The sequence below is a fragment of the Crocuta crocuta genome, unplaced genomic scaffold (assembly GCF_008692635.1).
Source record: "Crocuta crocuta isolate KB4526 unplaced genomic scaffold, BGI_CrCroc_1.0 scaffold258, whole genome shotgun sequence".
NCBI classification, from domain to species: Eukaryota; Metazoa; Chordata; class Mammalia; order Carnivora; family Hyaenidae; genus Crocuta; species Crocuta crocuta.
In genome coordinates, this window is record NW_027532842.1 from 1,341,863 (window position 1) to 1,365,047 (window position 23,185).

Below are 23,185 nucleotides of genomic sequence, written 5' to 3' on the forward strand. Positions count from 1 at the left end.
GTTCCCCGAGTCCAGCACCATACTCCCTACTAGTTGTTTTTCATGGAGTATTTTATTTTAGTATTAAAAATTTTTTTTTAATGTTTTATTTATTTCTGAGAGAGAGAGAGAGAGAGACAGCGTGAGCAGGGGAGGGTCAGAGAGAGAGGGAGACACAGAATCTGAAACAGGCTCCAGGCTCTGAGCTGGCTGTCAGCACAGAGCCCGATGCGGGGCTCGAACCCACGAACCATGAGATCATGACCTGAGCCGAAGTTGGACGCTTAACCGACTGAGCCACCCAGGCACCATTCATGGAGTATTTCAAAACAAATCCCAGATGTCTTGTAATTTCTCCTTAAATCCTTAGGTGTGAATCTAATAGATAAGAATGAAAATAAATAAAATCAATCAATAATGATTTCATTATTATAGTAATTCCATGATGATATTTGATCTGCAGTCCACTTTCAGATTTCCTGATTTTATTCAATAGTTGGTTCAAATTAAGACCTAAAAAGGGTTTGCACAGTTGCATTAGATTTTGTCACTTAAATGTCTTTTATTCTTTTAGTTCCTCCTCCTCTACTCTCTTTCTCTCTCTTCCTGTGCCACTGAGTTGTTGGAAGGACCAGACATATGTTCAGTAGAACCTACTATGTTTTGCATTTTGTGAAATTTTTCTTTTTCATAGTGTTATTTCATCCTCTATTCCTCAGTTTTCTTGTAAACTGGTATTAGAGTCCAATTCTTTATGTAATTCCAGTTCTTAAAAATTGAAATGTAATTCACATACCATGAAACTTACTCTTAAAAGTGTACAGTTCAGCAGATTTTTTTGAATATTCACAGAGGTGTACAAACAACTGTTTGAAGGGTCTTTAAAAAAGAAACACACATGAAACAAGCTTATGTATTGATTGGTTGATGTAAATGTTTGACCAAAGACTCACAACCTAACCCTATAATTTAAAAAAAAAAAAAAAAAAGTTTTTTAATGTTTTATTTCTGAGGGAGAGAGAGCGAAACAGAATTTTCTGTGTTCAAAAAATACCCCTGGCCCAAAAGTTACCTTGGAATGTTCCAAAAGTAACTCAGATCTTTAGCCATTTAGCACATGGTTTAATTTTTATCATCTAATTATTTTTAGGCCAGCTCTAACATTCATCTTCCTTTGCAATGAATCTTTTAAGCTTTATCTTTTGTTTTCTGGTTTTTCTATCAATGATAAGAATTGAATAGCAGAACTAAATTACTTATTAATTTTGAGAGAGAGCAAACGAGCAGGGGAGGGGCAGAGAGAAAGGGAGAGAAAGAATCCCAAGCAGGCTCCACACTGCCAGCACAGAGCCTGATGTGGGGCTGGAACTTACGAACCATAAGATCATGGCCTGAGCTGACACCAAAAGTTGGATGCTTAACCGACTGGCCCTTAGAACTAAATTATTTCTGATGTCATTGAAAATCAGGACTTTAAAATAATTTTTAAAAACCACACAAAACACCTACTGCTACTACCACACTTTTTATTTTTTTTATTTAAAAAAAAATTTTTTTTAATGTTTTTATTTATTTCTAGGAGAGAGAGAGAGAGAGACAGTGTGAGCAAGGGAGGGTCAGAGAGAGAGGGAGTCACAGACTGAAACAGGCTCCAGGCTCTGAGCTGGCTGTCAGCACAGAGCCCGACGCGGGGCTCGAACCCACGAACCGCAAGATCATGACCTAAGGGAAAGTCGGATGCTTAACTGACTAAGCCACCCAGGCGCCCCTACTACCACACTTTTTAAGCTTAGTCCTCAGTATTGATTTTACAGCTAAACGGAAGCTTGCCTTCGTAGAGACCTTACAGTTTTAGTTTAACTTGTGCTTGAGCCAGTTACTTGGGCAATATTGCTTGAGCAATATTGGACAAGTTACAGTTGACCCTTGAACAATATAGGCGTGAACTGCATGAGTCCACTTATATGCAGATCTTTAAAAAAAATAAATGTATTGAAAAACTTTTTGGAGATTTGTGACAATTTGAAAAACCTTGCAGGGGAACCACATGGCCTAGAAATACTGAAAACAAAAAGTTAGATATGCCATGAATGCATCGACTATATATAGACACTACTATTTTATCATTTACTACCATAAAATATACACAAATCCATTGTAAAAAGTTAAAATTTACCAAGACATATATACACAAACATAGACCATATATGGTGCCATTCACAGTTGAGAGAAATGTGAATAAACTTAAAGATGTAGTATGAAATCCTAACTGCATAAAATTAACTACAGTATATACTGTGCTACTGTAATAATTTTTAGCTACCTCCAGTTTCACATTATCTTAACATTTTTATTATTTTTAAAAAATGTTTGTTTCTTTTGAGAGAGAGAGAGAGAGAGAGAGTGAACAGGGGAGGAGCAGAGAAAAGGAGAGAGAATCCCAAGCAGGTTCTGTGCTGTCAGTGCAGAGCTGGACTCAGGGCTTGAACTCCTGAACCGTGAGATTATGACCTGAGCTGAAATCAAGAGTTGGATGCTTAACCGACTGAGCCACCCAGGGGCCCCTCCATTTTTGATATCTAGCATTAGTAATACATACATCATCTATAGTGTTTTATATCATGTAAGGTGATAGTGATATAGGTGCTGACAGGATTCATCTTGTGAAAAGATGACATAAACTTACAGTATGGATAAGTATAGTCCAGTACCATAAATGTAATTTCTTCATAGCATTTGCTTTTCCCTAGCTTACTTTATTGTAAAAATACGGTATTTAATACATGTGACATACAAAATGTGTGTTAATTAACTGTTTATGTTATCGGTAAGGCTTCTGGTCAACAGCAGGCAATTAGTAAAGTTTTAGAGGAACCAAAAGTTGTATGTGGAATTTTGACTGTGTTGGGGTGGAGGGGGTGTTGGCACTCCTAACCCCAACATTGTTCAAGGATCAACTACTTAAAAGAAGTGCAGTTTTGGGGCACCTGAGTGGCTCAGTTCAGTTAAGCATCCAACTCTTGATTTCAGCTCAGGTCATGATATCGTGGTTTGTGAGATAGAGCCTCATGTGGGACTCTGCACTGGCAGCACAGAGTCTGCTTGTGCTGGATTCTTTCTCCCTTGCTCTCTGCCCCTTCTCTCTCTCTCTCTCTCTCTCTCTCTCAAAATAAATAAAATTTACAAAGAAAAAGCAAGTGCAAGTTTAAGAATACCAGTATGATTCCCAAGGAATGACATACTGTTTTTAGACAAATTAGATTACTCTGAAGTCAAGTTGCAAGTCAAGGGAGAAAAATGCATTGTCCCTAATTTGAGGGTTCATATAGTGTGATCAGTCATGTGTCCACTGCTTTTCCACCTGGAGAGAAATTTCCCACTGGTCTGTTCACTTACGCCTGGGTTGAGGACAAGATTTTTATTTTGCACTCCTGCCTCCGTAGAAGGTGGTCCAGGCATCTAGGACTGTTGACCTCAGTTGTCCACAAGTTATCAGGTTAACAGATAGTCCATACGACACTCCTGGTCTTTGAGTCAGCGATTTCTTTTCCCTCTTATTTGGGGGTTCTGTCTTTTCATTTCTTTCTCCCAGGTTTGAATCATCATTGAGCTTTTGTTCCGTCTTCCAGCCCTTCACTCCCACCTCAGTCTTCTTGCCTTCATGGAAAAACTAGTCTCAAATGCATAGCGATAAATTTTTCTGATTTGAACCTGTGTTAGTAGCTTCTTTAGGTGGGATTCTGTCTTTGTGATTTTGTAGGCCTGATCATTTAGTTCTTCCCCAAAACTGCTTCTAGAAAACATTCTTGGGAGTAAGTGGATGGTGCTTCCAAGATTGGTGTCGCCAAGAGGAGTCAGTGGGGAGAGGAATTTACAGCAAATGAACAGATGAAAATATCAAGCTATAACCCTGCCCTCAGCAAAGGTACAATACAACACTTAGGACCAGAATCAGAGGTTAATTCAGTATATTTCTGGAGTGGTTTTAGAAGTTGTGGCAATATTTGCCTGTACAGTTAACTTTCTAACAGATTGTCGGGTCTTTGTTTTGTGTTTTGTTTCTAAAGCCAGAACAAGTCAGATTTATTTATTTAGGAAGCATATATTTTGGAAATGAATGGGGCAGTCCAGGAGCCTCAGCTTTGACCGTATAGACTAATCCTGAAGCAAATTCTGTATAAATGTATGTGAGCAGTTAGTAAGTAAATAACAGTGAGAGAAGTAATAAAACCATTCAACTTCAAATGAACCTGAAATACCAGATGAGTCATTTGAAGTAAAAACCTGGTATACTTAAAAAAATTTGAATGCTCTGCAGATTTAACTAAGACTTTTTAAAAGTTATAGGCAGTTTAACATAGTGGCTAAAAGCACAAACCGGGAGCCAGGATGGGATTGAAACCCAGTTCTGGTACTTCTTTTTATTTTTTATTTTTTTAATTTTATTTTTGAGAGAGACAGAGACAGCGTGAGCAGGGGAGGGTCAGAGAGAGAGGGAGACACAGAATCCGAAGCAGCTCCAGGCTCTGAGCTGCCAGCACAGAGCCCGACACGGGGCTCGAACCCATGAACCGTGAGATCATGACCTGAGCCAAAGTCGGACGCTTAACCGACTGAGCCACCCACCCAGGCGCCCCAGCTCTGGTACTTCTTAACTGTTGGACCTTGGGCAGGCTCTTGACTCTCTGCTTGAGTTTCCTCCTCTATAAACATGGAGGATCCTCTAGGGTCGCTATGAAGAGTAAATGAGTCAATATATGTAAAATACCTAAAAGGATCTTGCACACAGTAAGAGTTGCATGTGTTTGTGATTATTAATAGTGTTATTACTTTTCACTGCATATTTGGTATATTTTAGTCTTATTATTAGATTAAATACATAAAGGAATTCTCTGGGAAACTGACAAGCCATATATAGACTTCTTTCTATAGAAATGTAATCCAGGTTACAAACAGTGGATATACAAATGAAACTTGGCGACATAAAAGTTTATTAATTAGAATTGGTTGGAATCCAAATTGCTTAGTATTTGCTAAATTAAAGCCATTTATCGTAGAGTTTTTCCTCGAAGGCCTCAGATCCTGTATACATAAAAGCTCATGTATATGTAACCAAAGTCACTAACTCCAGTCATGAGTGAACACTTGAATGGGAAATGAATGGCTGTAGTGTTTATAGCTTAAGAATGCCAAGGATTGTTGGCTTCAATAGGTAGGAACTGTTAACAGTAACTTGGGTGGAATCCTGGCTTTGTTATTTCGTAGGCCTAATGCATTCAGTTCTTCCCCAAAACTGCTGCCAGAAAACATATTCAAATACACAGCCAATTTCGTGATCTTAGAAGCATATACTAAAGCGTACCTGCTAACTTCTCTTGATTTTATAGGTCTTGAATATTAAAGCATTCACATAGTAGGCCAGTGATAAGTGCCCAGTAAATATTTGTTGCATGGATGAGTTATAGTGCACAGGGTTAAGAATGGCATAGAGGGGCACAGGATACCCAGGAGGACCAATGAGTAGGAAACCACTGATAAGAGGCTAAACTAGGATGTTGACAGAGTGAATGGGGGGCAAGGGGTAAGGAAAAAATAGATGCAGTAAGTACTGCAGAAGAAAAATTAATAAAACCTGGTAACTGAGGATCTATGCAAAAAATAGTTCTGATCAAAATACTATTTAGTATTTTTTATTTAAAAAACTTAAAAATATTTATGTATTTATTTTGAGAGTGTACCCACAGGCGGGGGAGGGGCAGAGAGGGAGAGAGAATTCCAAGCAGGCTCTGCATCATCAGCACAAAGCCCACTGTGGGGCTTAAACTGTGAGATCATAACCTGAGCAGAGATCAAGAGTTGGATGCTTAACCGACTGCGCCACCCAGGCACCTCTCAAAATAATGTTTAAAATCATATCCACTAGCAGCCTCGCTTGTTGAGGAATCCGTGTTCTTCATATCTTCTTCTAGTTTCTCTTTTTTTAATGTTTATTACTTAATTTTGGGACACTGTCTGCATGAGTGGGGGAGGGGTAGAGAGAGAGGGAGACAGAATCTGAGGCAGGTTCCAGGCTTGGAGTTGTCAGCACAGAGTCTGAGGCTGGGCTTGAACCCATGAACCACAAGATTATGATGAGCTGAGCGTAGCAGGAGCCCCTCTTCTTCTAACTTCTAGAATCATTATTGTATTCTCTAGATTAACCTTTACATTGTATAGAACTAAGCTAGAAAGCTCAGCATACATATGGGTAGTGCATGTGTGCGCGTGTGTGTGTGTGTGACGGAGGTGGTGGCTGCAGTGTTAATTGGAGTGCCTTTTAGCTTCAATTGCTTCTGCAGAAAACTGGGAAAAAATAATTTTGTTACCTAAAATATCTGCGTTTATACCATAGTCAATACTTTATAAAACTTTGAAGATAAAGTAAGGATAGTACCTTAGGGATTAGTAGTTATTCAAACACTAATGTCATGAATATTCTGAGAACAAAATCTAATATAAGAAATGAAGGTGATAGGAACACTGTCATTAGTTCTTATAATAAGAGGTCCAGAGACTCATTAAATATCCTTCCCAGACTTTTATATCTGTTTTATGGTATTAGTTACTCTGAGTTATTGTTGAGAGAAGTTAGCAACTTCTGAAATTTCTCACATATTCTTGCAGATGGTATTTAATACACATGAGCACAGGCGATTTCAATGGTTTGGGGGAAAAAAAAAAGCCTTGCTCAGAATATAGTCCCAAGTCAGAGGGTTGTCATACTTAACTGCTCAAATGAAGATTTCTATCTTCTGGTTCCTTTATAAACTTACACAATGTTTCTTTATCTCTGAACCTAAGTTTCTAAATTTGCAAAAAGCAAACCATGGTATTTTTAGCTCAGTGCTCAGGGTCCTTTAGTTCTTGAATGATTTGTCTGGCAAATGATTGTTGGTAGATCAGATAATTGTCTAATCTGCTCATAACAGTCGTTCCTGTCGTTCCTGTTTATAAACATTTCTTCTTTTGCTATTAGTCATTTACTTTGTCCCAGGAGTTCTTCTGACCTTTTCCTTAACTATTTCTTTGTGAACATTTTTCTTTTACTTGTAATTTGTACTTTACCACTCTGCAGTTCTCTATTTCCCCTCTTTGAAACCATCTGTTCTTATTTGTTTTGCTTTCTGTGTTGTAATACTCAGTGTTCTGATGTTGCTGGATTTATGTTCTGTAACAACTTTTTATGAACTTTCAGGGTTTGTTTTTTATATGATGCATTCATCTCCAATGACTAGCATTTCAGTGATTTTATTAATTAACATTCTTAGGATAGCCTGCATAGATTTTATGCTGTATCTTACTGATAATTGTACTTAATATTATATGCTGGTGTTGATGCATTTATCACATTTGCCTGTTTTACTCTTTTTGTTATGTACAACTGTGCTGCTGAATAATTTGTCATCCTAATCCTAAGTAAACTGATAGTTTATTTATTAAAGTTTCAGAATGTAATAAATAATAATTAAAGTGCACTTGCATTCAAGTAAGAATCCATGAGTATTCCAGAGACGCTAATTCATAAATGAGAACCTCAGTGTTAAGAGCACATGAGGTCATGGCTATCTGGGGCACCACTAAGTGACAGTGTCCCTAGTCACAGGTTGATGCAGATTGTCTGTGCAAGCTGAATAGGACTGCACAGCACAGGAGGCCTGGAACAATCGTTTTCTTCATGGACGGACAAATGTAGTCTTCCTCAATGGGGTAGCGCACTATCACTTTCGAATAATGAATTGACTGACAAACATATTGTAAAGAATAGGATGGTTTTTAAATGACTTTTTCTTTTTTCCCTTTTCAGGGCAACTGTTTTTCGTTATCACTGTGGTCTGTTTTCAGGGTTTATAGTCCAACATAGTTGTGTGTGGGAAAATAGTGAGTCTATCATCACCTAACTGTGTGAAACAGTAAAAAATATTAAAATACACTTTTTTGTTGGTAATTGTTGGTAGATCTCCTTTGTGGGTGCACTGCTAGATGTACATTATTGAAATATTTTACGAATGCTGTCTGTAGTCTGGCATATCTAGTACATTATTCATTCATTTTCCAGTATATTAAGTACCTACTATTTTTCAGGCACCGTTAATCATAGGAGGTTAACTATGTGCATTAATTAAATACGCAGTTTTCCCTTCTTTTGATCTAAAATGAGGATTTAATTGGAAAACACAAAACGGCCACAGGCTCCGCATTTCCACAACTGTGTTCGTTGATAGAAGTTAGCAACTTCTGAGAGAACTATTGAGAAGTTTTAAGATTGATTTTCCATCCTTAAAGACCATGATTTAATTGGAGAGTTAAATTATACATATAAAATGTATCTTACTACAATAAATCATATATATATGTAGGGTGACCTTACAATATATTATGTATTAAGATACTTTAGAGAGTAAAAGGGAGCACTGTTCATCATAATAGTAATACAGCAAATGTAGATCAGAATTGCCCCAGGCAGACATGAACGCATAGGTCCACCCCAGCTCGTGCCCATGATTGGGTAGAAGCTCGGAGGGACCAGTGGGCACTGTAGGCTAGAGTGGTCACAGAGGCATTAGAACTGAATGAACAGCATCAGGAATTCATTCTTATGATTCTTGGCACGATAGGATTTATAATGAATTTATCAATTTAGCTGGAATAGAAACTTGGGTTGGGAAATAGTAGTAATTGGATTGGACTAAGAAGTTTGGATTGTGAACTCTGATTTTAAGAAGTTGCTTAATCTCAGTGTCCCGTTCCAGTTTACCATCTGCAACATGGAGGTGGTAGTCCCTGTCTCGTAGGGTTGTAGGGTTAACCTCGTGCAAAGTACCACTTGTAAATGGTCAGTAAATGTTAGCTACCTGTAACACAGTGACAACGTTTTAAACTGTTGAAATTGTTTGGCGCTGTGCAAGATGGATTAGGGCTGAGAGGCAGCAGAGAGAATTTGCAAGAATTTAGGAACCCAGTAAATGGAAAAAAGAGCAGAGTAAATGACAACCCTGAGCCTTCAAGCCTGCGTAACTGGGAGACCAGGAGAATTTAGCAGAAATGAACACTGTTATTTAGGAAGAACTAAGTTTAAACATGCCGTTTGAGAGGACAGCAGGCTGGCCAATTGGAAACGGTCAGCTGACAGTTGGAGAAACAAAATTGGTGTTCCATGGAGAATTAGTTTGGGAATGCTCCACATAGCTGACAGCTGAAGCCCTGTCCACCCCCAGAGTGTGGGGAAAGTGTTGGGGGGAAAGAAAAGATTGATGAGGGAACCTTGGAAAACCCGTATTTGGAGTACAAGAGGAAAAAGAACAACTAAAAGAGAGGGTCAAAGAAATGGGAATAGTATTCGCTAAAGTACGTTTTACCAAACTCTAGACCTGTGGGGGTGGTGGCTGGTCATGTGAGAAAGAAGATTGGTTCTGTGGTTAAATACCACAGCTGTGTTAAAGTTAGATGGATTTGTTCACTGCAAGAATTCTCTGGGTTTTTAATAGGTTAACACACATGGCAGCTCTCCAAGATGGGAAAATATGAAGCAGTGTTTTGCAGATTCACCTGATCACTGAACTGTTTTTTCTCCCAGAATCCTTCATGGACGCTAGTGTTTCAGAAAACACATTTGGGGAATTACAGAAACCTAACGAGGAAAGGAATTAACTGTGTCACATGTCACAGAGAGACTAAGGAAGATGAGAAATGAGAAGAAGCTGTTTATTTGATGTTTCTTATTAGATGGTTGTACGTGACCTTCAAGAGTATGGTTCAGTAGTGTGGCTTCCACAGGCCAATTTACAGGGAATTAAAGAGCAGAGTTAGCGATGAGGAAGTGAAGGCAGTCGGTTTTCATCATTCCACCTCTATGAATTCAAATAGAAGTGTGGCTGATAGGAGTCACAGGCTCATTACTGAATGTTTGTGCATCGTACACGTATTTTTTTATATATAATAAAATTGTTATATTTCTAAATAACATAACCTTTTTGTTTAATGCTAATCACATGATATTAGAGTTTGAAGGGACTTGAACAGTCGTCTAGGACAGTCCCTCAGAGAACCATTTGTTTCCCTTTACTAGGGCAAAGGCACATGAAAATTGTTTGTTTTCTAGCCACAGTCATGGCATCAAGTCTAAGCCATTTCCTCAAAAAAAAAAAAAAGAAAGAAAGAAAAGTTTAGGGGTGCTTGGGTGGCTCAGTCAGTTAAGCATCTGACTTCAGCTCAGGTCATGATCTCACAGCTCGAGAGTTCGAGCCCCGCTGTGGGCTCTGTGCTGACAGCTCAGAGCCTGGAGTCTGCTTCAGATTCTGTGCCTCCCTCTCTCCCTGCCCCTCCTCTGCTCACATGCTCTCTCTCTCGCTCTTTCTTCAAAAAACAAAAAAAAAAACCAATGCATTTAAAAAAGAGGTTTCTTGAAAAATAAGCCTTTTCAATTGTGCATTTTTATTAAAAANTGCTCTTTCTTCAAAAAACAAAAAAAAAAAAAACAAAAAAAAAAACCAATGCATTTAAAAAAGAGGTTTCTTGAAAAATAAGCCTTTTCAATTGTGCATTTTTATTAAAAAACTTTTATAATGTTTATTTACTTTTGAGAGAGAGCAACACTCAACCAACTGAGCCCACCCAGGCGCCCCTCAATTTTGCGTTTTCAAGATTCCATCTTAATGTGTATTTTAGACTAATATTAAAGGCCATTTCTGGGTATATGCTTTCCTTTCATTCAGCTGTGGTGCAAATATTTAATTCACAATTATACTGCAAAAAGGAATGTTACTTTGACATCCTCTAACAATACGTATAAATAGGTTATTTTAATTACAACTATTTCAACATTATTTATGATAAAATATTATGCCATAAGATTGATGGCTGATTTTTTTTTAATTATATGCAGATCAGGTTCCACATCAGTATATTATGTTCAACAAATTTGAAATTCAGTAAACAGGCTTTTTCAGCTGCCTGCTTATGTTAGCCCCACAGCCTCTTGAGGTGATTGAATGCTTTATAGCAAATCCTGAGTACTGATTATGTCTTGACCATCTTTGCACCTTCTATAGCATCTAGCCTCATATCTTGTTTAACAAACATTTGTGTGTTCAACCTTTTGAAGTATCGGCTGAAGGAGTTATCAGTCCGTCTTCCCCTTAGAGATTCACAAATTCATTTTGGCATATGAATGATTCTGAGAAGTATTGCAGAGAAGAAACATTGAATCTTTTTGTAAATATTTTTTGGTTTTTAGATGGTAGTAAAATACATATATTTACCATCGTAACCATTCTTATACTTTGTATAAAATGAAACAGTTTATTATATCAGAATTACCTAAATGAGATTACTTCCCTACTGTTTTACTATGTTTCAGTAATTTAAAACTTCAGAGGATCAAGATTAATTATTAATGGGAAGTTATTATTTCAACAAACCATTGTCTTTGTGTTCTAAACTGTTTTAAATGGATATAGTTCAGTGGTATTAAAGACATTCATAATGTGCACCCATCACCACCCTCCATTTCCAGAAGTCTTTTCATCTTGCAAAACTGAAAATCTGTAATCATCAAACATGAACTCTCCATTACTTTCCCCACCAGCTCTTGGCAGACACCTTGTTTGAATTTTTTAACCTGGCATTTCCAAATTTATCCTACAGTATATAGTACAGAACTCTTTTTCTCTTAACGTTCACTTATAGTCCCTAGAGATTCTATCACTCAGAGAAGCAGGATTAGTTTTCAGCTAGTACGTAGCAGATTAAGGAATATTGTGTCCCAAAAGTTGTGTGAATCCTGAGAGAAAAGCAAGCCCTTCTGGAGTGGCTATTTGATTAAGACCTAAGTCCAGTGTTTAGAGAGACCTAGGAGGAGGTTGAGAGGGAGTGTGGGGAGACGCTGAAGGAAGCCGGAACAAACTCTGACCCTGGAGAGAGAGAATCTGGGTTCTGCTGTCTGGCTTCACCACTAACTCGCGAGCCTCTTGGGGCCTCTTTTCCTTGTCTGTTCCCTGTCTGTGAACTGGATGAATTCTGAGATTCCTTCCAATCTTAAAAGTCGAATGGTTGAGGAATGTTGTAAAAGGCATAGGATTTAAAGTAGTGCTGAGGATTTGATAATAGCATAGAAGACGCAAGGGGGAAAGAATCTGGAAATTGATATCCCCAGCAGACGGGCAGACACTCACCTCAAGGAGGATATGGTGCAAGGCTCAAATAATGGCACAGCCAAGGCAAACGAGCAAGCATAGGGATCTCAAAGCAAATATAGGGATCTGAAAGTTTCATCCTGTGTCATTCATACCTGGTTTTATCAGAACAGCTAGGTGAGTAGAGAAGAGAAAGTACTATACAGCAGATAGCAAAATAGGATGTGTGCTAGAACTACTCAAATGAGAAACTGTAGGTAAGGAAGACTTCTGGTGCATAGTTGATATGCAGTAAATACTAATTTCCTTCCCCACGATTTCAGGCGATTAGCCAAAAAATGTAAACCCTCCTATTTCTACCAATGGGAGATGGGCAGAGAAAAGGAAGTTGTCATCCTCCTGAAATACGTGAACATAAGATTATAAGTACAGGAAAGGCTACTCTCTCCCTTCCCCAGTGTCCCCTTTATTGCTTTGTCTTTGCCAGTTCCATTTCTCCTTCTATAATTTAATATCTTCAGTGCTTGGCTGACAGAAACCGTTGTGCTGAACTGTTGTTCTTAATTAAGTGAGTCCTAAGGCCTGAAAGTCTTTCTCAAAACAAAGGTTTCCCTAGATACAAATCCACTGTTCCAGAGAGACTACTTTCGTTTAATTCAAATTCACGATTTAGTCCATAGTATGTGGCATGTTGAAATCTGGTGACAGCAGCTAGCTTGTATCCCACTGTCAGGTTTTAAAGTGATACAGAACCATAATTTGGTTTCAGAACCAACATGTTTTCTAAGTTTACAGGATTTAGAACTTGAAAGATTATAATTCTAAGAATAATTTGGAAGGTTTCTCAAGAAAACATATTGTTCAGTCTTCTCATGGAACCAAAGTTTCCCAAAGTTCTACCAAAGTTTCCCAAACTTGTTTTAAAGTAAATGTACTTTATAAAGGATTTTTAAAAAGAGCATTGCATAGTTAATATAATGTGATCTACTAAACTAACGATGGTTATGATGATGACAATGATAAATAATTTGTGATAATAGCTAGTTAGGCACTGACTGTGTGCCAGGCACTAAATGTCATATAAATTTTGAGCTACATTATTTGACTCGGAACTGTACTTACAAGAACCCATTGTGTTCTTTGTTTCTTCACTGATGAGGAGGAAAAAAAAATCAATCTACATTTTCTAGAAAGCAAATAGGGTAATTTAATATTGTCAGTTTATTTGTATAGCCCAACAGTTTCTTGTTTGTGTTCACTGCTCAAAAAGTAATTTAATAAATAGTTGACAGGTTCATATAATTTAAAAAGCATTACATGTTGCTTTGGAATGTTGTTCTCCACCTACATTTTAAAATGAGTTAAATGTTCTGGAAATTCACATGCCAACTAAAATGAGATGTCAGGAAAGTTTTACTCTGGAACTTAAACTGGAGAACTCTAGCCTCCCCGTTACCTATTGTTCATTCAGGGTGGGTAACTGTTTTTACATATGAAAAGGAATTCCACTGAGTTTTTACCCATAAAGATTTATATTTCATGTGTATTAGAATCAACATCATGCTGAGTGCTAAAGAGAATGTAGAAAAAGATCCCATAGTTTCAGTTCATTTAGCAAATCTCAATGTACCTTAGTTTGTGACGCCATAATACCAGTAAATTCATAGACAAGAATTCAGGTGTGTTTTCTTAGAGGTAAAAATCTGTTTCCATGGAGGCCTTATATAACTTCTTCACAAATTCACAAACTGCTTTGTTCCAGGGGGGAATACGGATGCTTTCTTGACTTCTCTAATTCTATTTTGAATTTTTTTCTACTATTTTTTCAAAAATTTTGTTTCATTATTTCACCCAGGATGAGGAGGCTCAGGAGGATTTAGTTGTGCCATCCTTCTTGAAACAGATTTAATCCAGGTGTGTGTGGGTTGGGGTGGGGAGCGTAGGGCACCCAGCATTCTGTGTGAAGACCTTAAGGCAAGTAAGAACTTGGCAGTTTTGAGGAACTGAAAAAGATACCTGTGGTTGGAGCATAGGGAGGCAAGCATAACTAAGATGATGATGGAGAATAATAACGGAGACCATGAGGGGCGCCTGGGTGGCTTAGTCGGTTAAGCGTCCGACTTTCGCTTGGGTCNGCTAAGATGATGATGGAGAATAATAACGGAGACCATGGGGGGCGCCTGGGTGGCTTAGTCGGTTAAGCGTCCGACTTTCGCTTGGGTCATGATCTCGCAGTTCGTGGGTTCGAGCCCGGCATCGGGCTCTGTGCTGACTGCCAGCTCAGAGCCTGGAGCCTGTTTCAGTCTGTAACTCCCTCTCTCTCTGACCCTCCCCTGCTCACGCTGTCTCTCTCTGTCTCCTAGAAATAAAAAAAAAAAACAAAAAAACAAAACAAAAACGGAGACTCTGGTAAGGAATTTGCCGCGACCACCTGGTTCACTTGACCTGATCAGTGAGCATCAAATACTGTGTTGTTAGCACACCCAGGTTCAAATCTCAGTCTGTCCACTTACTAAAGTCTTTAAATTCGTTCCCGTAACTCTAAAATGTGAGTGGTAAGACCTGCTCAGAAGTGGGCCAGGTGAGTAGTAACGAAGTGCGGTACCCGAAATACAGTAAGGCCACACCATAAATGGCAAGTGTTAGCATTTCTACTTCTTTATTCACTGTACCAAAAAGACCCTACTCTGGATTGTCAGACTCCAGGTTCTCCTTTTTGTTTTTAAAATTAATTCAGCTAATATTTATGAGCACTTAAATTTTATATCCTAGCTCCCCCCTCCCCCATAATGATGTCTCTCTCATAGTTTCAAGGTTATGAAATCCTCAAGGTTCTCATAATAAATCTTTTGTAATCCAGGCACCAAGCACAGTATCTCTTTCAGAAAATATTTGAGTAAATGAACAACTAAAAGCAAGTTTATGAAATACATGATTACCATATTTTCACACTGCAGTTGTTTGAATAATTTGTTTTAAATCAGTTCTATGTTAAAAAAATGAGCACATTTCTTCCACATTCCATTTTTCTTTAATGTTTAGCAGAAATTCAAAATATTACCACTTACAAATCCATAACTCTAGGAAAAAGAAAATGTGCTTATCTATTTTAACATGTATACACTGTCTTAAAATAAGTCACTGATAGCCTTATATACTTTTTTCTAGATCAAATAGCTATTTTAATACATTATTAATTTTTAAAAAGTGTAATTCATCTTCAAATGCAAATAAGAATAAAGACAGACATATATACATTTTTAGCAAGTTGAGGGCTTACTTTAAAAAATCTTATTCTGAGATAATTATAGATTCACATGCACATGTAAGAAATGGTACAGAGAAATCCCATATCCCCTTCATCTGGTTTTCCCTAATGGTAGCATCTTACATACCTGTAGTACAATATCATAGCAAGAAATTGATAAAATCCACAGACTTTATTCAGATTTCTCCAGTTTTACATGCATTTAACTTGTGTGTGTGTTTGCATTTAGTTCTGTACCGTTTTATCACATGTGCAGACTCATGTGACCACTCACCACAGTACGATACAGAACAGCTCCATCACCAACATTCCTTGTGCATCCCTTTTATAGACACAGCCATCCCTCCCCCTTCTCCTCCTCCTAAAACCTGTTCTCCATTCCATAGTTTTGTCATTTCAGGAATATTATATAAATGGGATCGCACAGTGTGTAACCTTTTGGGGTTGGCTTTATTTACCCCTTGAAAAGTTGAGAGCTTTAAAAAACTGATTTGCAAAGAAAGTCTAACATCTCTCCACTGGCCACTTGCTTGCCCTCTAGCAAAAAAGGCAGAGTTCTTCACCTAAGTGTGGAGTAGAGTAGTACCCCAGTACTCATTTATCCTTCTGACAGAAGTTGGGAATTCCTTTTCTGATCGACCTTTTGATTTCTTGGTAGAAAACAGCCCTATTTCTCTTAAAGGACAGGGTCCATCTCCATAGTTGTCTGTTTTATTTATGAAGACCATTCCAATTAATTCCCTCTCCCATTCTCCCTGTTTACTTCCTCTAAGTATTTTTCCATCCTGACCAGTTGAAAACAAATTGTATGAATTAAGTTCTAGATGTGATTTCTCCAAATTGCTATAATCTGACAAGTAGAAATGGCAGCTTGACTAAAACCTTTTTTTAACTTGAAATTACATGCATAGAAGAATTCTTATCATTTCCATTGGCCTGAAGGAAAATGATCATGGTAGCTACCTCACTAATGATCCTGTTTTGACTCAAAAATAATTATGAAATGTATCATTCATTTGGATAAGCTAAACGCCATCCCTTGGGGATTTTATTACATAATATCTCCATCTCATATGAAGTCATTCAGAGTCCTGAGTAACAGTTTCATTTTTAGACAATTACTTACATGTGCTGTATCACATTTTAAGCTGTAAACAAGAGGGTTTTAAAATTTTTTTAATTTTTTTTTTTTTTTTTGAGAGAGAGGGAGAGAGAGAGAGAGACCGAGTGTGAGCGGGGGAGGAGCAGAGAGAGAGGGAGAAACAATCCAAAACAGGCTCCAGGCTCTGAGGTGTCAGCACAGAGCCTGATGGGGGGCTTGAACCCATGAACTGTGAGGTCATAACCTGAGCCGAACTCGGACGCTTAACCTACCGAGCCACCCGAGCACCCCGGAACATAATCTTTTAAAGGAAACTAGCTCACACTTATAGGAATGCCATACATTTGCTCAGAGTAACTGTAATTAACATTATCTGAATTAGCTTGAGAAAGTTTTACTATGATAGGACTAATTAACTGCTGACCCACATGTGTATCCAGATATTTATCTGCGTGATTGCTTTCAAGATTATTTTCTAAAAAAAAACTGTGCGATTTAGTGTTTCCCTCCATTGGTGTTATAGTCCTAAGATACACCTGACTATATACTGAGGCAGATGTATGCTTCTAGTCTGGGAGCAAGAGACTAGAGGAAATAAGCATAGGAGTAGATCCAGATGCATCCATTAACTTCCGCATCAATAACCCAATCTTTAGCTTATAAATCCACAATATACATGTGGAATATGGTAGGTCAGAATTAATTTTTCTTTTGAAAATGCCTTATACTAAATGATAGCATGTGTATACACTGTGGCATGTCGCTCACATGAAGATCTGGAGCCTGACATGCTTACATGTTGGAACTGCCCAATGTTCACATGAGTACCCAACAGTGATTATCGTCCATTCTTATATTCCATACCACACTGGCCATTTGATAATCCCAGAACGCTGAGGCCTGGATTTGAATCTCCGTGCTTGACCCTTGCCAGTCTATATTTCCACTTGAATATTGAAACTGAAGAACTGAAATATTAGTCAACAAATATTGAACACAACCTATATATACGCCAGGCATTCTACCAGGCCCTGGAAGAGTTTTGGGCAATGAGTTATTTTACTCAGCAACTTAATTTTGTGAGTTTATTGCTGTTCTTTTTAATTTGGGACATAAACCCCATTCCTGAAGCGGTCTTTAACTGTTACTGTCAGTTGTAGGTAGTTTTAACTGTAAGATTTGGTAAAACCTAGGTATATGTATTTATAGACTTAAGAGTTTTTCATATTCTCTTTCTTCCCTACCCACAGACGGGTTTAGGTTCTCTCTGAGGTAGATTTTGAAATCTTACTTTGCTTTTTGTTCTGATTTTGTAGCCCAGAGCCACTTTGAAACTCCATCACAGTTACAAATGGAAATGTTTTCTGGGAGCAGGCAGGTATTGTTAGTGCATGGAGCAGGCCAGTGTGAATAAGTAGGGCTTAGTAGGTCTGTGTCAAACTGAAAAGTTTATGTCCACCCATAAAAATTAAAAAAAACAAAAAACAAAAAACTTTTTTAACCTGTGTCAAATCCAGCCAGAGGCCAAAAGTTTCTTAAGTTTCTGAAAACTTAGACGCACATAAATTCTTTAGACCATTGATTTTGAAACAAAAGTGAAATACCAGTTTACTGGTGACAGTGATGTGTATCAGTTTTAACATAAGGAAACGCTGAGAACTTTGCCACATGAACCCATTTAGTGTTATGTATTTATGCGGTGGGGTGTGTATGTCATTTTGTTTAATCTTTCCTTGTCAAATCATATAGATCTGTATTTCATGTTGTTTTAATGACTGTGCAGATTTCCCTAGTAAGATGTACTATCATTTATTTTCCTGTTTCCACCTTGATGGATATTAGGGAAAATCTGAAGTACTCTTGGGCATTGTCTCTACAGATTCTAAGGAGTCTTTTCCCCCCTTTTTTCTTTGCTATTTTTAAATAATTATAATTTGAGTAAAAGCCCAGTAGAAATTAAATTCGAACTTAAAAACATGATTTTGAGAAAAAGTAGATTTCGTATCATTTACATAATCTTTTAGGAGGCTTGAATTTAATTATATTTCTTTCTGGTTAAACAAACACATGTGGCTGAACCATTATGAGGGGCAAATTTTCTTGGGCATTATACTACTGTAGAAGTGTGAAGCCATTAAAAGTTTCCGTATAACTTGAGAGTATAGTATATATTTATCAATATTTACATATAAAGAGACTGCTATGAGTAGTATATCTCTGACAACTAAAATTCCTATTATATGGTTGTTGGGTTCCTTGCTTTAAAAATCACTCATTACTTAATTTGTTATAGGAAATAAATAAGTCATGCTTTCTTAAAATTTGATCATTCTTACAAACTATTACTTGAATTGTATTCAGATGGAACTTAAAGAGTTTACTTATTTGCAGCCGTGTGATTTCATCAGATTTCTTCCTGTATTATGCTCTTTGGTCTGATTCCATTCTAGTTAGGAAAGGCAGCAAGAAATTCTTACTGAACGTACAGAAAGAACATACAGAAAGAGCTTTTCACCTGGAATATAGATTTCTTTTTCTTTTATCTTCTAAAAAACTTTTTTTATGGAGATGTAATGCACATACAGTTAGAATATAATTTCTAATATTGTAACTACCCCATCTAATATGGGATCCAGTCACGTCGCAGTGAATGAGCAATTGTTTGTGCATAGCATTTTTCTAGAGGAGGTATTTTATAACTTTCAATACTTTTTCAAAGTGCTGAGTCACTGGGAAGTGGCATTGGCCGTGGTGATGATAGATGGTAAATCAGTGACCTGGTATCTTAATGGTGTTGGGTTAGACACCAATTTATTCATTGTAGACTTGGCCATCTTAAAGATGTTCTGCTATTTTTTTTTAGAAGAAAAAGTATTGGTAACTGAAGAAGAGAGCTTGGCTAACCTGGCACTGGGTGCAATTCAAACCAGTACAATGACATTCTCTGTCCTTTATATATAAAGAAGTTGGGCCAGTCCCAGAATGCAGCTCTGGACTAGACCCAACTTTTGGGAAGGTCTTATTTGCTCTCTTAACAGAGGCCCAGAAGGATAGAAAACCCCACTTGAATTTCTGTAACATAGGGAAATGAGTGATACCATAGTTTTTCAAAATAACATCAAAATAATTCTGGATAGCAAAAAATAATAAAAAGTGTGCATTTAGAAATGTGTTACAAAAGGTATAAACAAATGTTTATTTGGAAATGTAAATTCATTGGATCTCAAAAATTTTAATTCCATTATTTATTTACCTTAGGTTATTCACTGAGCATATATGTATGTCCTTTGTCACACATACCTTCTCCTTCGCCCTCCCCAAATAAATGATCATGCATTTGGGATAGATGTAACTACTATTGCTGAGTTCTCCTTTAACTCCTGTAAAGTTCTTTATTGTTTCTGGTTAATTTGTCTCGGTTTGAGTAATCTTTATAGGATAAAATGCTATATATAAGTTATTGTTTCTTTTTCATTTTTTTCTAAATAATCAACTAAAGTTTTCCCGTTTAATGATGTGATCTGCAAAGTCAACACTTTATTTTTTTCAATGGAAAATATGTATATTACAGTAATAGTGGTAACATATAAAAGTCCAGTTCTGAACATTGTTAGAGGAATTAAATATAAAAGCTTTACGAATTTTGGTTTTCCTTTGTTCATTTATTAAGGCAAATATATCTGCCCCCACATGTATAATAAATAATGGAAATAAAATCATATGTGAAATTCCCATTCTTTAAAAAAAGAGAGACTTTACAGAATTTAAATAAATAACCAAAAAATGGCATTTGATAATACTTTAGAATACTTTAGATTGGAATGAAAAGCCTAGGAGTCATTTTTTTACTTTAAAAATGTCAAGATTTATATTAAAAGAATCATTGTCTTCTTTCAGATAAATTTGCGCCTCATCTTGGTAAGCGGGAAAACAAAAGAGTTCCTGTTTTCTCCTAATGATTCTGCCTCTGACATTGCGAAGCATGTGTATGACAATTGGCCAATGGGTGAGTGGTGTTTTTCTCTTGAGAATGAATGATGTTAGTTCTTGAAACCCTACCTTGTTTCACAAACGTTTTGAAAAACTAATAAAGATATAAAAGTTAGGATTGAGGCTCTCGGGCTTGAGAGTTAAAGGGGAAGGAGCACCGTGTTCATCCTTAGACTTGGCTCCTCTGCTGCCTCACTGCAAAATGGGGAAGGAGCCAGTCTGCAGAACCCCTGTTTTTGCCTTAGAACCATTTTAATGTAAGTGAAAATTAATTTTTAAAAGGAAACCAGCACATAGCTAACACATGTACACACTTTCGTATCAGTAAATCTGTTTATACAGAACACAAGGTAAGAGGGAAGAGAACTGTTTTTAAAAAATTATAATGCTTTCCCAGTGTTCTATATGTAATCAATTTAGCACTGAGTTTAATACAAAGCTTCTAATTCATGTCACTTCATATGTCCTCTGAACTACAAGGGGCAAAGGTATAAAATCTATTTATGCATTGCATTTTCAAGCCAGTATCCATAACAGAACAAAATTTGAGAGAGGGGAGGGTGATCTTTCTTCCTTTCTCCGATTCTTTTCCATGTAGTACGACTTTGTCATGCCACCCTAAAGCGAGTCTTCAGCTTGTGTTTTCCCTTTGAACTTTGTCTAAGTCATCTTGATTCTTTTTGGGGCGTGTATTATAGTGATATGAACATTTCAGCTGATTTAACTTAAATTTACTAGACAAAACAATTTCGACTTTTAAAGGGCAAGACTCATTTCAACAAAGAACACAGTGTATTCAAAATGAATCAATCAGATCAGTGTTTCTGAACCTTAAATAATATATGGAACTCCTTTAGAGGAAGAAAATTCCTGTAGATTTCCTAGTGCTGATTCAGATTATTTTTATTACAGTTTTCTTTTTAAAGATAGAAACATAAAACCCAATTAAGATGCTTTATCCTTATTAACTCCTATACAACCACAAAACTAAAAAAGATCTAAGAGGAAAGCGCACATATAACTCTAAAACCAATAATGTTCAAATTAACAACATTAACCTCCCAGATGATGTATATTTGCTAAAACCAACCCCCTGCCTGCACGACGAATACGGTACTGTTGAGTTTGGCTTGCCCGTGCTCCTGTTTGCTGTGTGAGGACCCAGTTATCTGCAGATTCACCACAAAACCTTCCTTCACTACAGTGGACCCAATTGTCACTTAGCAAGAATGCATTGTTTATGTATTTAGCAAACCTCTGTTCTTTTCTTATGAGCCTCCTGACAGTTAAAGAGGTACTGCTTGGCGCCAGTACAGTCATAAACTGCATATGTGGGCAATAAACCCCAAGGCTCTACTTGCTTATAAGGTGATTATTTGAATGATCTATATAATCTCTTCCAGATTATCATTAAAATGAAAGCATGATTTAAAAATTCTTGAGGACTTTTGGACCCTTAGAGCATGGCTGTGTTGTTCATGAACTCAGGATTCATAAACCTGTGTTTAAGACACACTGATTTAGACAAGTACTTTCAAATGACTGGATCTTTTTTGCATTGGTAACCAAGGGACTGGTCAGTGCTAGTTCCTAAATCAGGAAGGGACTAAAGCTAAAGATTAGAGGTAAGAAAGAATTTCAGAAAAGCAGAAGTAGATTAAATTTGGGGCTCTTAGAATGTTGGATTTTCTTAATAGCTAGGCAGGACAGAGAACTATAGTAGGAAAAGCATTAAAACATTTTTTTAATGTTTATTTATTTTTGAGAGAGAGAGGCAGAGAGCATGAGTGGGGGAGGGCAGAGAGAGAGGGAGACACAGAATCTCGAGCAGGCTCCAGGCTCTGAGCTGTCTGCATAGAGCCTGACATGGGGCTCAAACTCATGAACCATGAGATCATGACCGAAGCCAAAATCGGATGTTTAACCGACTGAGCCACCTGGGTGCCCCAGAAAAGCATCTTTAAATACCTAATAGTGATGTTTTACTAAATATGATACAGAAGATTATTTCTCCTATTTGGGGAGGAGAGAGTAAAGGTCAGTTTGGACATCTATGGTATTGTAGAAAATGTTACACAAGACAAAAGAGGGCCGTCCCTCTTAAAAATTTATTTGTGGAGGGCAGCATTATAACCTGTGGTTAAAAAAGAAAAAAACCTTTTACCTTCTTAGTGGTTTGACTTAGATATTAAAATTGCTTTTAATTCCTTAAAAATCCTGATTAGGAGTACACAGACAGGACTCAAGCAGGTGCTCACCATAAATGGTGTCCCATACGAATGAACCAGCCCTTCACCAGCACTGAGGTTGTATCAATCCTACGTCACTTATTTTCACATGCAGATTTTTGAGCCCAGCCTTTCCTAAGTTTACCACTTCTGCTCTGCAATTTTAGACAGTACAGGGAATAGGAATAAATCATTTTCATTTTATAGAAAATATTTAAATTAAAAATCTAGTTCTACATTTTATCTCAATACACTAAAGGTCAGCACATGTCAATATTTGTTGGTGCTAATAATGAAAGTATAGTAAATATTAAATGCGTAGGAAAAAAACACTTGGTGCAATATATTTTTGGCCAGAGTTCGTTTTCCTTGGTCTACTCTTTGGCAGTTTAGCGGAATATTGCTACTAGATGGAATCGTCAGACACCTAGCTCTTACTGGTCGGGGG

General features: G+C 37.2%; 1 protein-coding gene across 1 annotated transcript in view; it reads left to right on the forward strand.

The window, feature by feature from the left end:
• The window catches only part of UBL3 (ubiquitin like 3), a 70,224-nt gene that overhangs the window by 35,629 nt on the left and 11,410 nt on the right, over positions 1-23,185 (forward strand). Inside the window, exon 2 of the mRNA XM_077745378.1 lies at positions 20,417-20,525. Coding sequence (XP_077601504.1) covers positions 20,417-20,525 — 109 coding nt within the window. The remainder of the gene's footprint in view (positions 1-20,416; positions 20,526-23,185) is intronic.